General features: G+C 43.5%; 1 protein-coding gene across 1 annotated transcript in view; it reads right to left on the bottom strand.

Annotated features, from left to right (window-relative positions):
- Positions 1–3,425: 3,425 nt before the first annotated feature.
- The window catches only part of LIMD1 (LIM domain containing 1), an 86,957-nt gene continuing 73,234 nt past the window's right edge, over positions 3,426–17,148 (bottom strand). Inside the window, exons 5-8 of the mRNA XM_003342072.4 lie at positions 14,601–14,731; positions 13,161–13,212; positions 11,700–11,768; positions 3,426–10,129 (exon numbers count right to left, since the gene is read on the bottom strand). Coding sequence (XP_003342120.2) covers positions 9,992–10,129; positions 11,700–11,768; positions 13,161–13,212; positions 14,601–14,731 — 390 coding nt within the window. The 3' untranslated portion in view covers positions 3,426–9,991. The remainder of the gene's footprint in view (positions 10,130–11,699; positions 11,769–13,160; positions 13,213–14,600; positions 14,732–17,148) is intronic.

Below are 17,148 nucleotides of genomic sequence, written 5' to 3'. Positions count from 1 at the left end.
CATGTTGGTCAGCCATGTCTAACTCTTTATAACCCCATCGGGGGTTTCCTTGGCAAAGGTGCTGGAGTGGTTGGCCATTTTCTCCTCCAGCTCAGTTTATTTTACACTAATTAATTAATTAATTTTTTAAAAAACCCTTACCTTCTGGCTTAGAATCAATACTGTGTATTGGTTCCAAGGCAAAAGAGTGGTAAGGACTAGGCCATGGGGATAAAGTGACTTGCACAGCATCACACAGCTGGGGAGTGTTTGGAGTCAGATTTGAATCTAAGACCTCCCATCTCTAGTCCTGATTCTCAATCCATTGAGACACCTAGCTGCCTACCTCTAGCTCATTTTAGATGAGGAAACTGAGGCAAAAAGGGTTAAGTGACTTGTCCAGGGTCATACAAGTAATAAGCATCTGAAGCCAAAATTATCTTCCTGACTCTGGGCTGGGCACTCTCTAAAAAAAGGCAAAAGGAATTAGGAAGAAGGCTCCTTATACTCTGTCCTGGTCAGGTTTAATCCAGGATTTTGTTAAATTCTGAGTAACATGGTTTAATAGGGTGTTAAGAAACTGGAAATTCAGAAGAGGGTACTCATGATGGCAAAGGGTCCGTGCGAGATGTAGCTTCCTACATGGGGCCATTAGCCTGGGGAAGAGAAGACAGTGCAGCCATGATGCTCATTTCCAGGATTTGCAGAGCTGTTCCATTATGAGACTTGCTCTGTATGACTACAGAGGACAGAAATAAGGACAATGGGAAGAAGTTGCCAAAAGGATGGAATCTTTTTGGAACAACCTCTGAACAAATCAGTGCAATCCCAAAGTGGAACTGGTGGGCCTGGGGGATGTGACAGAGGCTGGCACTAAAGAAAAAGTGCCAGGCTGAAGAGTGTGTGAAACTGATCACCTCAATGGGGGAGGGGCCCCTGGAGTGGAATCTTGAGGGGGAGGAGAAGCTTCTGGCTGGAGAGCAGGGAGGGTCTCTCAGTCTTGAGAAGCCAAAGAGAGAAGGTGGAAAAAGACTTTCTCCTGAGGGTTACCCACTTTTCCTGCTTGTGACTGGAAATCTTTTCCCCCAACATTTCCCAATTGAAAACACTATTGAAGAGGAAACCTGAGAAATGCATTTTAAATCTCTGTCTGACTTTACTTCAGCTCTTATTGCCCTGAGTCTGAACTGTGACCAAGGGGCCAAACCCATGGTGAGTCAACCTGACTTTCTTTCAGGGGGTTCAGGCTGCCAAGGCCTGAGTTCCCCCCAAACTCGAGGAGGAAGGGGGAAAGGTTTGGATAGAGACAGGGACCCCCTTTCCCCACTTTCCTTTCCCATTCTTTCCCTGCTAGTTATTCCTTTGTATTACCCTGATTGGGTTGACATTAAAATAGTTATCTTTTCCCCAAGCTGAGTGAGTGAACAGATCAAGAGGAAACCCTTTGGTCTCGAGTAGTGGAAGGGGGACAAGAGGGACAAGAGAATTTGGGAGAACAGCCTTAGCTAAGGAGGGAAGGCAGAAGGGGGAAAATCTTCAAACAACCTCTCCTCTCTCTGAGCCAACCTTAAACATCAGCTGTGTCCCCTGAACTCCACTTTGAGAAGGGAAGGTCTCCACTCTTTCCCTCTCTCTATTCTGGAAGTCTTAACCCCTCTAATACAAATTAACCTCCCCTTATAATACAGGGAGCTTCCTTGCTCAAAGTTTGTGAGCAGAGACTGGATGGCCATTTGTTGACCATATTCAAAGGACACTCTGGATCATGGCCAGGCCTGAGTAGAAGGCATTTCAAGGTCCTTTCCCACTTGATGGATCTTTGTGATAGACAAAATAAACCAATTCAGTGTCCATGCTGCTGAAGTGAGCCCAGAAACCAGGTATAAGATGTTTTGAATGGCAAAGTCTAGAGAAGGGATAATATAATATGTATAATTTTTTTTTAATGAACTAGGAAACCAAGCATGCTGCTGAGGAGGCCGAGGTTGGTGGACTGCATGAGCTTGGGAGTTCTGAGCCATAGTAGGACTAAAGCTGATAAGGTGTCTGCACTATGTCTTGCACCAATATGATGTACTCCTGGGAGTCAGGGCTGGGGGAAGGGAGAGTGCCTAAGGAGGAGTTAACTGATCCAAATCAGAAAAGTTTGCAGTGGAATCGAACTAGGAGACGCCTTCGACCTGGGCAAGATATATGGACCCAATCTCAAAAGACCCCCCAACTACATAGAATAGAGCCAACAACTTGATCCCCATGACTTTGGTCATGGGCACCCTTTGGCTTATCCTCAGTGTTTCTCTGGGCAGGCTGGCACCAGGTATTCAGGGAAGAATTGGGGAGGTCCTTGGCCTTGGGGCAGGCTGGAGACAAGTCCTGAGTGAACAATTCAAATGGAAAAATCTCTTCTCTGGTGTCAGACTGCTATGGATTCTTTCATGAAACAGGTGGGGGCCTGGGAATCCCCTGTGAGACTTTTGTATGAACTCAGAGTTCCTGTTTGGGCATGGGGGGGGATATAGGAAAATTCGAGCCTGGGTGCAGCATCACGTTGCCCCATGTAGGTGTAGCCTTGGAAGCACTTTTGTTAATGACTCCAAAGAGTTTGATGGATGGCAAATAGATGGCACAGTGGATATAGAGAGCCAGGGAGGGCCTGGGTTCAAATCTGATCTCAGACACTTCTTTAATTATGTGACTGCACAATTCCCATTCCCTCGACCATTCTGCTCTTCTGCCTTGCAACCAATACACAGTATTGATTCTAAGATGAAAGGAAAGGTTTTTATTTTTTTTTAAAGGAGTTTGATGTGACCCTCCCTTTCCTGCTAGGAATTGGCATTTTAAATGGCTGTCATCTGTCAGTTTAGCACTTAGCAAACTGCCAGGCACAGAGGTGTTTAATAATAAATGTTTATTGATAAATAGAAAGAACAAAAAACAACATTTTGTGATATTAATGGCCAAGCTTGCCCCAAAGAGGAAACAAAGAAATGACACTTTCCTCCCTTCTCCACAGAAGCAGGGGATGAAGAAGGGTGTGGTGCCTTGCAGAGAAGGTTGGAATCAGCTGAAATGTTGCTTAGTTTTGCAGAGCTGCTCTTTCTTCCCTCTTTTTTCTAATATTCTTTGTTAGAAGGCGATGGCTCACTGGGGAGGAGGGAGGGAATGGAAGCAAAGGTGACAAACACAAAAGATGCCAATATAAAATTAGAAACATATTTTTACAAAGAAAAAAATGTATTCTCTGTGGCAACATCAAAACCTGGTTTGTCACCTCCTCCACGAGGTCTTTCCTTGTTCTTCTCCAGTTTGAAGCCCTCGCTCCCTCTCGAAATTGTTTTTGTTTCTTGGTGTCTATATTATATTCCTGCCTCATGCCTGGAGCACAGGAGGTGCTTGGTGCATGCTGAAATGAATCACAAAAAGAAAAAAGTAGGCAAAGGGAGTGCACACAATCAGTTGCTTTTATTTATTTGGGTAATTCAAAATTGAGCCAGCTTTTCCATTTTCCTGGCCCTATTAGATCATAAATACTTAACAGCTTTTTAAAAATAAAAGGCAGCATCCATCCACCCCTAGCGAAGATTAGTTACGTCACTAGATGTACTAACAAGCTTTTTTTTTTTTTTAAATTGAAATGTCCTAGGAACAAACAGACACAATGAGTACCATTCAGTATTGTAGGCCCTGGCCAGCTTCTGTTGAAGCTGTTGGGGTTTGAAAAGTGTGAGCATCTGTACATATAGCAGACCTGCTGCATAGCAATTTCAGGATTAGGAAACAAAACAAACTGTTTTTCCATTCCTTCACCAAGCAAGCATCTGGGCAATGGGGAATCTTGACCGAGGGAAGTGGAGTTGAAAAGAGCCATCATTTGGATTTGAAGCAGAAGACATGAATATGTGCTCTAATATTCCACTTACTAAATGAGAGAGATGGGGGGGGGGGTCTGAACCTCAGTTTCCCCATCTATAAAATGTTGGTACTAATACTTCGACCACCCACTTTCCAGGATTGTTCTAAGGTTCAGTGAGATGGGAGAACTATTTCTCACTTAAAGGACTTTTTAAGTCTCAGAAGTATTCTTTAATAGAATTTGTCTGGAGGTGAGACTTTCACCAGTGCCTATATTTTCAGCTGTCCTGGTAATGGTCTTCTGAGTGAACTGGATATTTTTCTTCTCTACAAAAGGAGGCTCAGAGCTTGAAATATTCAAAAGTCACCAGAGCTTGGGAACCTTCTGATGTCATCTGCCTCAGTTTATCACACTTGGCATCTATAGGGAGAGGTATTGGGTTGCCTCATCTCCTTGTGGGTCTTGGCCATCATCTCAGGGAAAGGGAGAGAGAAGGATGGAAAGGACCGTTGCTAGAGGGAGATCTTAATGGTTTATAAACTGACTCTTCGGAGATCTATACCATGGAAAGAGCACCTGTAGGATTTATGGAGCACACCTTGAAGAGACAGGATAGTTGTTCCTGTGAGAACTCTGACCCCCTCAGATGGGTCTGCCTAAATCCACCTGCAAAGTACAATCTTCTATTTGCCCCACTTCTGCAGGCAGAGGCAAGAAATAGGCTATAAACGACAACAACAACATGGGTTAGTACTGTAGGATTCTCCACTTGACACTTGTTATTCATTTTTACAATAGTTTGAATCATGCTATAATAATAGAACGAAAGATAAACATGGAAGGAAACACTTCCTCTCTCAGCGAGCTTTTCATGCTCGATAAAGAAATTTTTTTCCCCCAACTCTGCCAACTTTTAGCTCAGGAAAAAAAAAAAGAGGTCTCAGATACTGCAGTTTAAGAGAGAATATGTGTAAAGAGCGTAGTGTAGCATCTGGCGATCAGGGGACGTTTCATAAATGCTTCCTCCTTTTGCCTTTTTAAAAAAAAGACTTTGCTTGAAAATGACTTTGGATATTCTAGAATCACTCTGAAATTCATTGGTGACACTTTGGAATAGGTTCCTGCATAAAGAAAGGAGGAAGATAAAAGAGTTTTGTTGATGGATTCAACAGCCTGATGAAGTTCTGATCTGGGGATCTTTCTATGGAACCAGGAGATTCCTGGTATCCATTTTATTTGTACATGTGTGAGGATGAAAGAAAAACAGGCTACATTTAGCATATCGCTGCATTTCCCCAATTACACCAGTAATGGCCAACGATTCACCCCATCTCTAATATCTCCATTATTTCCATTTTCCTTTCCTTTGTACCAAAATGTCCAAGGAGACAAGCTAACATGGGACCTAAAGAGAAGATCGGCACCTCATTGAGCCTGCGGAGGATTCCACTCATATTTATTCTACCAATAATTCTGGTCCCAGACCTCCACTCTCTTCAGTATACCATCACAGTAACTCTGTGATGCCAAAATGTTAGGATGTAAAATGCAAAGGGAGGGAGAGGCGACGACCTGGAAGGACCAGTCTTCGATGCTTAGGTGCCAGTGAGATGACGTTATATTAATAAGAAATGTTAGTCAGCATCAGAGAGAGGGAGTTTGCTTCTGAAAGCTACCATTAAATGAATCTTGCTATGACTTGAACCACCCATATCATTTTTAAACGTCCCAAGCTAAGAAACACGCAGGTGGGAGATGGCGACTAGTTCTAAGTCAAGCAAAGGAAGAAGGTTAGTTTCTGAAAGTGAAGCATCTGAGATAAACAAGGTTCAGGTAATGTAAATGGAAAGCCCAGATGTACGGTGAAAGTATAAGTGAAACCATGAGCTTCATTTGCTTTACTTTTTAAAATAGCCTATAAAACCAGACATCAGAGACTTGGACCTGGAAGCACCTCCCTTAGGTCCTACAGTCGAACCCTCTCATTTTACAGATGATGAAAATGAGGTCTAGAGAAATCAAGTGACTTGTACAAAGGCACAGATGTGGCAAATGGCAGCTTCCCCTTTTTTTGCTATGTATAAAGAGTCAGGTAGTTACCATGTTACATATATACACATGTGTATACATCTATACATACATTACATATATGCAGGTGTGCATGTGTATGCAGATATGCATGTGAGTAGAATGGACCTTTGATTTCATTGGCATAAGAAATAGCAAGTGAAGAAACTCCTCGAGAAGAAGATAGAGATGGGGGGGGGGGGGGGGGAGACAGAGAGAGAAGGAGGAAGGGGAGAGACAGAGAGAGGGAGGGAGAGAAAAATAGAGTCAGAGGGTAGGGAGAGAGGAAGGAGGAAAGATGGGGAGAGAGAGAAAGGGAAAAAGAGAGGGTAGAGAGAGACAGAGAGTGGGGGAGAGACAGAGAGAGGAAGGGGGAGAGACAGGGGGGAAGAGAGAGGGAGAGAAAAAGAGAGAGGGGTGTGGAGAGAGACAGAGGGAGGGAGGGAAAGAGACAGAGAGTGGGAGGGAGAGAGAGAGGGAGATAGAGAAAGACGGGGTGGAGAGCGACAAAGAGAGAAGAAGGAAGGAGGGAGAAAACAAACAAACAAACCTTGAGGCACCTTGGGAAAAAATACAGAGAAGAGACAAGAAGGAAAATCATCAAGAAGCACAGACAAGCCGGACAGCTTTGAAAGCTTGCAGGCAGGGTTCTCCATTCTGCCTATTTCTAGAGCTTTAAAGACTTTGATGGGAGCTGATCATCAGAAGCTTCTTAGGGGAGAGCTTAAAGAGGAGGAAGAGAGTTCACACAAAGCCAAACACGGGGCCAGCCTGGAAGGCAGAGTTCTTCCCCAAGTCACACAGGGCAGCTTCACCAGTGGTAACTCAGGCCTGGGAGACCCCAAAGAAGTGCCTCCCAGAAGCATCCCTGTCAATCCTCCCAATGAACTCTCTTGGTCCAGAAAGTAAAGAGCCTTGCCAGCAGGTCCCAGCTAACACTGGAAAAGGCAATGACCCAGAGGGAGCAGAAAGTCGCTTTGCCTTTCTTGTACCCCCAACACTTAACATAGGGTCTGCCATTAATAAATACTTGTTGACTGACTCCCTGACTCCCTTTTGTTTATTGAATCATTCTTTAAAAACAAACCAATCATCACCCATTTTCAGGAACGAATTCTTTTTCTTTTTGACTGTCACCCTGACCCAACTCTATGGGTTGCATTCTGATTGGAAGAGGAGCAAAACCCTTTCTGCTAACTTACAAAACCAGTTAGCATTCAGTGGAGTTGGACTGATAGACCTAGGAAGGGAGGAAGGGCTGGTGGGGCAATCAAAACAAGCTGAAGCTGACTTCGAGGAGCTGTAGCTTGTATGTACTTGGTGGCTCCCCCACAGAAGGGCAGCTCCACGAGGGCAGGTAAGCTTGGCACAGCTCTTCGTCAATCAATGCTTGTTGACCGATTGGGCTCCAATTCTGGGGCTGCCATTCATGCTCTGGGTGACTTTGGACGAGTCCCTTCACCTTTACAGCCTCTGTTTCATCTTCTGTAAAATGAGGGTATTCCAGGGACACCATTCCGGTTCTAAATCTATGATCCAACAATTGAGCGAGGGCCACCAGTCAGGGGTGCTGGGGAGGGGGCGCAGGTCCCCAAAGCAGCCCTGAATAAAATCCAGTGATGGAATGTGAATTTTGAAAAAAATGTAGAACACAATTCATCAAGGCTCAAGCCCTGGTCTTCTTTTAGCTTTGTAACACACTTGTTATCCACTATCAAACAAGTCTTGGAAGGCTGACAAAGACCAGCGGATGTTTTATGGGTGGATAAACATTTTGGAACACCAAGGCATTTCATTTTTGAATTCTGCACAGCTGTGTGAACTGGGCCCCAATCCTGCTGGAACAACCTCGACGTTCCCAGGCTCTTTCCCCTGCTGGTGTACGAAACTAAGGTTAATTGTATGTTCGCAGAAATTCAGCGTTCGAGGCTTTCAGAGACAAAGACAGGTCGTTGGCTTCAGACATACTGTTTGTTTCTTTGCCCTGTCTGGCAGGGTCCAAGAGGGGGGACATGCCGTGGCTGGCCCTGGGGTCTACTTTCAACACAGGCTGTGTCCAAAAATGAAAAGAAGAAAAGAGATATTTTCATGGTCTTTTTTCCCCTGTTCCTTCCACTGAATGGTATTCACACACTAGTCCCCAAAGAAGGGCTCGATTCCACCATAGGGCAAATCTTGCTGACCTCTAGCTGTTTCTTGGGTTGTGTTGCTCCTTGAGAAATGCAATGAAAATATAGTCCAAGTAGGCATTAAATGACCAGGGAATTCACAAGCTGGAGATAGGCCTGTCTAAGAAAAGGCATCATTTTGTTAGCAGATATGATACAAGGGGAACAGAGTTCAGAGGACCAAAGCAAGTGTAGACACCCTTCCATTTGGTTAGGCTACACTAGGAAAGCTTTGTGTTGTTAAGGGAGCCATCCATAGTCAAAGGAAGCAGTTATATAAAAAGTGTCCCTTATGCTGGTTTCTTCAAAGTGAAAGTTTATTGATTTAGAACAGGAAGGGACTTTAGGAGTCATCGATTTCAACTCTCTTGTTTTACAGATGAGGAAACTGAGGCAGGTGGCAACTAATTGACTTGCCAAAGCTCACAAAGCAAAGTAATTGTTCCAGGCAGCATTTGAACCCAAGCCTTCCTGATTGCTCTACTGAATCTATGGCATTGAGTATCAGAATCATACTTCATGTTTGAAGTGACTTTCTTGATTTAAATACCTCTTCTCCAAGAAGACAAGGAACATGTTCCCCAACCATCTGGTTTTCTGGAAAAATGGTTCTGCCTTATCTACATTAAGGTGTTAGTGCTTAGTCTATCTCCAGAACCCTGGTAATCCCAATTACAACCTAGTGGACAAGCTGAAGAGATGGTCCATGTGTTCACAGAACACTGTCCCACCTCCTGCCAATGGTCATTCCATAGCAATGGGAGCCTCGGGGCTCCAGGAACGAATCCTGAGGACATGGCATGAGCTGAATGGTGCCTGCACCAAGCTCTTCTCTCATGGTAGATTTGGTAGGAGAATTCTCAAGGTAGGGAAAAAAAGAAGAGATGGGCCACTCTATGGCTCCCATGCTTCTTGCAGGGTTGGGGAGCATGAGAGAGAAAAGACTGAAGAGATTCAACAAAAGATAAGAGAAACATCCATCATAGCACTTACTATGTAATACAGAACTTGGTGCTGGTAAAACCAATGAGAGGCAGGTAAGGCGTGGTGGCAGAAGAAATGGCCTTGGAGCCAGAATGACCTGGGTTCCGATGGTGCCCCGAACACATCCTGGCCATCTGAGCCTGAGCAAGTCACTTAAATGCAAAGTGCTCCATGCCATTCTCCATGGCTGTATGGGGGCAGACCTGAATTGGTAAACCCCAAACACAAGCCCAGTCCAAAAAGACCAGTTCTGAGGGCACATTTCTATGAGCATCTTCTTTGGCTTCATATAAAAACCTGGCTCACTCTGTTGGCAAATCCTTCCAAGGTCCCCAATGAAAATATAGCGACTGCCTCTCTTTGTAACACAGTCCTGCTAAAAAAGCCCTAAAAATCTCATTTCTGGGACAAAAGGAGGATTTGAAGGGTGTTTTGCACCTAGATATTATTTTCCTAAGGAAAAAGAAAGACTGTGAAGGTCTATGAGCAATCTGTTGGCATTCTGAGTGGAGGGTAGTGGGAGATGTTAAAATGAGCTCAACAGGCATCACAAAGAAGACTTCAAAGGGTCCTCAACAGGCAGGGCTTGGGATGGATAATTTGTGCTTTCCATAATCCAAACTCCTTGTGCCTTTATAATGATACTTTCCCCATGTAATCTGAAGACCTCCTGAGTGTAGAGGAAGGCACTTGAAAGATAAATGTACCAGACTGGATAATGTTTCACTTTCCTGGCCAAGGGAAAACAAAACTACACACGCATACACATGCATGAACACGCCGCCATCACCACTCATCCTTTCTTTATCGCCCACCCACCTCCCCCCAACCCCAATACACCCCAGTCTCTGAAACTGAAATCATGGTTCTCTGATCAGACATTTCCTGCTGCTGATGCAGAGAAACAGGCACTAAAATCGGTTTCATCCAAGTTACACTAGTAGGGATGCTGGTGGGCAGCTGCCGAGGTGGCCCCCTTCTCAATGTGCTTCAGATGGCAGGCATGACAGAGCAAGTGGTCTTCCAGAGGGTAGCACCGGTGGCCATCTTCATCATTGAGTTCCATCCCGCAATCCTAAAGAGTCAGAGTATTCAATTAAGCTGGGGAATGAGAGAGTTAAAAATAATTGATTGGCCCTCTATCACTTCTTAACCTGGTTGGGGGGGTGGGGTGGCTGTTGGAAGAACTAATGGACAAAAACAAAGCTCCATTAAAAAAAATGCACAGAAGAGAATGGAAGGGAGATCAGAGGAAAACAGACTAGCAGGACAGCTTTGAAAGCAACATGTTGGATTGATTTTATAGTTATAAAACAATCAAAGTAAGCTAATCCTTCTTTTCTTTATTCTATTTTGTATGTGGAAATATTTTATTTTTATGTGTTTACTCAATTCTGAATGAAAAACAATGACATTTAAAAATAGAGGGAAAGAATGAAGGAAAAAGGAAGGAAGGAAGGAAGGAAGGAAGGAGAGAAGGGAGGGAAGGAAGGAAGGAGGAAGGAAGGAAGGAAGGAAGGAAGGAAAGAAGGAAGAAAGAAAGGAAGGAAGGAAGGAGAGAAGGGAGGGAAGGAAAGAAGGAAGGAAAAAGGAAGGAAGGTAGGAAGGAAGGAGAGAAGGGAGGGAAGGAAAGAAGGAAGGTAAAAGGAAGGAAAGAAGGAAGAAAGAAAGGAAAGAAGGAAGGAAAGGAGGGAAGGAGGGAGGAAGGAAGGAAGGAAGGGAAGGGAAGAGAAGGGAAGGGAAGGGAAGGAAGGGGCCTTTGTTGAGTTATTTCCCCTGGATTTTGTAACTAACCCTTACTGCAGCTGATCTCTGCAAAATGCCTTTCCCCCTCTGGGAGGGCTGTACCTGGTCATTATTGAAGGGCTGCTTCTCTTTAGATAGGGTTACTTGGAGTATAAACCAGGTTTTCAAAACCGTGCCCAGGGCAGCCTAGGGCAGTGGGCAGAGTCCTAAACTTGGAATCAGGAAGAGTGAGGTTTAAATTCCACCTGGGATTCCTTGACTAGTTGTGTCACTGTGGGACAGTCATTTAACCTGTCTTCAGTTTTCACATTCATAAAAGGAGAATCATCCCCCAAAGCTTCAGTTTTCACATCTATAAAATGGGAATCAGGTTTGCAAATACCTGCCTCCCAGGGCAGTTGTGAAACTCAAAAGAAATAACGTATGTAAAACATTTTGCACACCTTTAAGTGCTTTAGGAATTTCAGCCACTACTACTTTCAATGGCGTGTCCTGTGTGACAAAAAAGCCTTAAAAATACTTTAAGGACTGGCTGGATATACTCGGTCTTTGGCACCAGATGGGCAACCAGTCTGGTTTTGTTGCATTTTTTTCTTTGTTAACACCACGATCATCCTGGGAGATCTGCCCTGCCTGCCATGAGCCTGTACGGGCTGCCAGGGCAGAGCTTCGGTGCCCCAGATCATGCAGGGTTTCAGAATCATCTCTCAGTAATCAGATAGGCAAACATGATCCGAAAACTGAGGCTTAGCCAAGAAAGACTGGGGATTCTAGTACCACCAGCCACGGGGCTCATAGCACAGGGACCAGCAGCGAGCTCAAGGGTAGTAAGACTTCCCTCCACCCCTTGCTATATTTTTTAGGATCTCTGGCCCTTCACCAGAAAGGGGCTGGCCTACCTCACAGTGATAACACTCCACATGGTAGTCTTTATCCATTGACACAACACGGATGGTTTCGTCAGAGCCCTACAACAGAGAGGACAGGAAGGAACATTAGAGAGAGGAAGAACAGGAGAGCAGAGGTGCTCATACACTATGAATAGCCTGTTGGGAGGAAGGAGATATTTTTCCTCCTGGGAGGAATTCTGGGCTCACAATGGAAGGAAACAAACATATAGACTGGGACCATATTTATAAGGAAAAAAATACACTATCTGTCCTTGAAAACTAGTGGCAGTGAGAGGCAGCTGGGTAGCTCAGTGGTTTGAGAGCCAGGCCCAGAAATGTGAGGGTCTGGGTTCAAATTTGGCCTCAGGAACTTCCTAGTTATGTGCCCCTGGGCAAGTCACTTAATCCCCATTGCCAAGTTCCTACTGCTCCTCTGCTTTAGAAATGATACGCGATATTGATTCTAGGATGAAGGTAAGGGTTTAAAAAAATAAAGAAAACTAATAGGGAGAATGGGGGGTGGGGTGGGGAAGAGAACTGTTGTCTTGCTTTAAATGGGCCGTGTTGAGAGGAAAGGGAAAACACCTAAATGGGTAGTTAGACTTTTAAAAAAATATTCAGCTCCTTTTTCTCTTTTACTTATTATAGTAAACTAGTCATAATGTCTAGAGAAATTTGATTTAAACCAAGGGGCGAAAGGACCTCTGGGGATAACATTTCCTATAATCTGACTGCTTAGTAGCTATTTCCTTCTCCACAATTTCCCCCCATGATCCAATTCCTAAGCTGGTGGAAAATTAAAATAGTTTAGGGATAGGGAAAGGCTATAGGAGGAGAATGGAACTTGGTGTTCAAGTCTCCTGGGTGGGTAAACATTATATTTGTCAGAGTTATGGCTTTATATGGTTTAAGAAGAAGAGATTACCATGGGATTTATGAGAAAGAATGCTATCACATCCAGAGAAAGAACTGTGGGAGTGGAAATGTAGAAGAAAAATGTATGATTTCTCATGTGGTTCTATGGGTATGTGATTGGGGGTTTAGGTTTTCAAAGATTATTCTATTACAAATATGAAATATGGATTCTATGAAAATAGGTTTTGAGCAATAATACATGTATAATCAAGTGGAATTGCTTGTCAGCTCTGGGAGGGGGGATGAAAAAGGGGAGGGAGAGAACATGAATCATATACCGTGGAAAAAATGTTCTAAATCAATAAATCAGATTTATGAAAAAAAAAAGAAGGAAGAAGGAAGAAGAAGAAGAAGAAGAAGAAGAAGAAGAAGAAGAAGAAGAAGAAGAAGAAGAAGAAGAAGAAGAAGAAGAAGAAGAAGAAGAAGAAGAAGAAGAAGAGATCACAAAGGGTCCGAGAGTAAGAAAACAGTTAAACTTATGAAGACCTTTTCATCTGGAAGACCCTCAGATGAAGGCTGGGGAGGGGACTGCACCTCTTCCTAAAAGTATCTTACCTCAGATGGAAGAATTGGGAGTCCACATGCTGCACACTTGGGTGCTAACACCCTAAAAAACATAAAACAGAGAATACTTGTAATAGCAGGTGAAAGACTAGAATTTTTTCCCCAGGTTCAAGTTGTAAGATCTTTTTAACACCTGCCCAAATGAACAGCACCCACACATTTGATCTCATTCCAAACTCCTTCCACTCCTCTCCATAGAATCTGCTCCTATTTCCTCACGCAGATTGTTTTAGGACTGAAATCCAATTGCCTAGTCAACTAGAAATTCCTCGGTGTCTTCTATTTGTTTTGCCTAAAATGGGGCTGCTCCCTGGGTGCAAGTTAGTGAGTGAACAGCCTACCTATTTAGGCGTGGGGAGTCTATGTTTCAATCCATCAGTGATGTCATCAGTGTAGGTACTCCCTCCATTGGGAAAAATTGAAATTTCTTGTTATTCACATCCTCCAATAAATAGGACCTATCCAATGGGGTTGGAGCCTTCCTTTGGATGGCCTGACCCTATGTTGGTCCCAAGGGAACCATGGAGTGTAACCTTTGGTTATTCCTTGCTTTTTTATGAGTAACCTCACTCCTTTTCTGGTTACATGGCTCTCAAGACCTGCACAATTCTTCATTAATAATGTGGGGGATTATTCGCCTTTTTTTTTTCTCAAAAAAGTCCAGTGACATCACGAGGTGATATCTTGACTTGCTCCTGAATCAGATCTAAGTGAGGCAGAGTTGTACAAAGTCTTCAGCCACATGTGGCTCTCTTGTAGTCATGGAAGTCCAGTAGCAAAACAAAAGTCAGGACAATTGGCAAGGCCTTGGAGGCAAGGGATGGATGACTTTGGCATCTTCCATGTCTGACCAAGCTCTTAGTCATCCACATACACACATATCCCCCTAATGTGGATAAAGACAGACAAATCATGCCTAGAGGAAGCTTGTGTAAAGCCTGACCAGAAGGCTGGATTTGATCGCAAAATCTGAGAGTTGGAAGAGACCTCAGCGGCTCTCTAATCCAACTCAGACCCAAAGGAATTCCCACTATCACATATTCAACAAGTGCCTCTGCTAGAAGACCTCTAGGGAGGAGGCAGCCCTTTCTACTAGTGGCCAGTGTCCACTCTGTGGAAGTCTTCCCAATATCAACTCTAAAATGGTCTTTTCTAGCACGTTCTACTTATTGGTCCTGGTTCTGCCCTTTGGGGGTAAACAGCCCACATGGAACTCCCCTGCTATGGGATTGCCTTTCATACATTTGAAGACAGCCTTCACATCCCGCAGCACCCCACACAGAGAGCTTTCTCCTTGCCCCTTGCTACATCCCCAAAGCTGCACATTTGTTCTGACATTGATCAATAGGTAGGAACAGCCTGATGATGCTTTTTAAACGCCGAGCTTGGTTCGTCTCCATCTCCAGGAGCTGTTTCCTATTCGGTCCTTACTTGTGGTAATCTCGGACACAATAGATCTTGTTCTCTGTGTCGACTGTGAAGGGCACCCCATCCAAACACTCGTTACAGATTACACAGCGGAAACAGCCTGGGTGATAGGACTTTCCTAAGGCTTGCAGGATCTAGGGAAAATAAAAGAGAAATGAAGAAAGGGGGAACGATGGGACTCTTTGGGGATTAGGGAGGAGGCAACAATAAGCAAGAAGGGGAGAGGCGGAAGAATGAAATGCAGTACAAGTAGTTAAACTCCATGGTAGGCACTGACCTTTATAGTTCACATTGAGGAAGAGAAAGGAAGGGAGGGCAAGCATGATGCTGAGACTATAAACAGAACCAGAGCCTGGAAAGAGCTTAGGAAAGCTCTAGTTTGTTATTCAGTAGGAACCAGTATTCTTAAAGAATCCTGAAGGGCAGCTAGGTGGCACAGTGAATGGAGGGACCTGGATTCAAATCTTACCTCAGACCCTTCCAGATTGTGTGACCCTGGGCAAGTCATTTAACCTTGACTGTTTAGCCCTTGTCATTCTTCTGTCTTAGAATTAATACTAAGTCTTAGTACAAATCAAAGCATGCCATCTTCCATGTTATTTCCTTCATGAGATTTTTTTACTGTATGTGTGACATGTGTCTTCTATCAAGACATGAGCAATATGGTATAACCTATATTATACTATTTACCACCTTTTGGAAGAGTTGGGGGAAGGAAGGGAGGGAAGGAAAAAATCTGAATCCTAAAATGCCAGAAAACAATAGTCAAAAATTGTTTGTACACATAAGTGAAAAAATTAATTTATTTTAATTTTATTTATCTTAAAGTACCTTCTGTCTTAGAATCAATAGTGGTTTCAAGGCAGAAGGGCAGTAAGGGTCTGGAAATGAGGGTCAGGGTCACACAGTTAGAAGTGTCTGAGACTAGATTTGAACCCAAGACTGCCCATCTGTGGGTCTGGCTCTCAATCTCTAGCTGACTCCATAAATTAATTAAAAAAAAAAAGAATCAGGACTAAGATAGACACTAAAGATTAAAAAAAAACAAAGAATCTTGGGGTAGGACAATCTTTATAGTCATCAGGTTAGATCTCCTTGTTCTGTGCAGAAATCACTTCTACAATCTGAGCAGTTACACACTCTGTCTAGTTTGGGACTAGATCAGTGACATGGGATCGACGGAGTCTACAAAAAGCCCCGGGACCACAAGAAGGGGTACCAGTCTGCAAACTTCTCCTTTAAAGACATGGCACCATTCTTTCATTTATCCATCAACAACTAATAAGAATTGACTAAGTACCTCCTAAAAGGTCAAACACTGACTAAAGCAAATGGAGCCACTGAAAAAGAATGGGGCGGCAGTTGGCAATATCCCCAAATGCTTGGAACAAGAAACAACAAACCTTTGCCTTCGAGGCAAACTCTGCTATGGAAAGTCTTGATTAGCCAGTCCCGTTCTAGAAGTTAGGATGACCCCTCATAGACATCCAGATCCCCGGATGAATAATATGCTCTACCCTAACAGTATTCATGTGTACAGAAAATGCTTCATTCATTCACTTCTGCTGAAAGAGTACTGAGTCAGAGGACCAGTGTCTAAACCCTGCCTTTGGTATTTTCTGCCTGTCTGATGGTAGGCAAAGTCCCTTAGCCCCTGGGCCCTTATCTGCAAAGGGAGGAGGGTGGATTAGAGGGCCCCTTACAGATCAGACTCTGAATCTAGGATCTTAGGACTGAGATCACCTTCCTACCTTTCTAGTCCAGGACGAAAGTTACTTACATTAAATTATCCAGGGTTTCTATAATGTGAGAATAGAGTAAGAGGGAAGGTAAGCTTCAAGTCTTCCTTTGATCCTGTTCCCACATTCCTTTTGGAACCCTTCTTCTTTGAATTCCAGCCAAGATCTTTTTGTATCTCTTTGCACTTACCTTCCCTCTCACTCTATTCTCACAATATTGAACTCTGGGAAGGGCTTTCAGATCCTTAGATTTGCAACACGAGAATGCCTTTGTTGTTGTTTGTGGAATGTTTTTCTTTGGGGATGGTATGAATGAGATTCATCCCGAAGACAAGAGGAAGGAACCAAGGATCTGTGGAAGTCTCCCCTAACCAGTTTCTAGAAAAGAACTTGGAGTCAAAAATGGTTAAGGACTTTTCAGGATTTATAGTGATTAATTTGGGGAGTCTGTTATCCCCTAAAGAGCTACTAGATCCCCATACAACCCAACGGGGAGCTCTCCATGACAACCACAATTTTGCTAAAGGTTCCATTAACTTACAGCTTGGCATGATCAACAAGAAGAACATGGGATAGGCAGAAAGAATTCTGTAGAAAGCAGCCCAATTAAAATAATGATGCTTGGGGTTCTTTCTTTCTTTCTTTCTTTCTTTCTTTCTTTCTTTCTTTCTTTCTTTCTTTCTTTCTTTCTTTCTTTCTTTCTTTCTTTCTTTCTTTCTTTCTTTCTTTCTTTCTTTCTTTCTTTCTTTCTTTCTTTCTTTCTTTCTTTCTTTCTTTCTTTCTTTCTTTCTTTCTTTCTTTCTTTCTTTCTT

This window comes from Monodelphis domestica, chromosome 5, assembly GCF_027887165.1.
Source record: "Monodelphis domestica isolate mMonDom1 chromosome 5, mMonDom1.pri, whole genome shotgun sequence".
Classification (NCBI taxonomy): domain Eukaryota; kingdom Metazoa; phylum Chordata; class Mammalia; order Didelphimorphia; family Didelphidae; genus Monodelphis; species Monodelphis domestica.
Note: the sequence above shows the minus strand (reverse complement) of the source record. Positions and strands in the feature narration are given on the sequence as shown.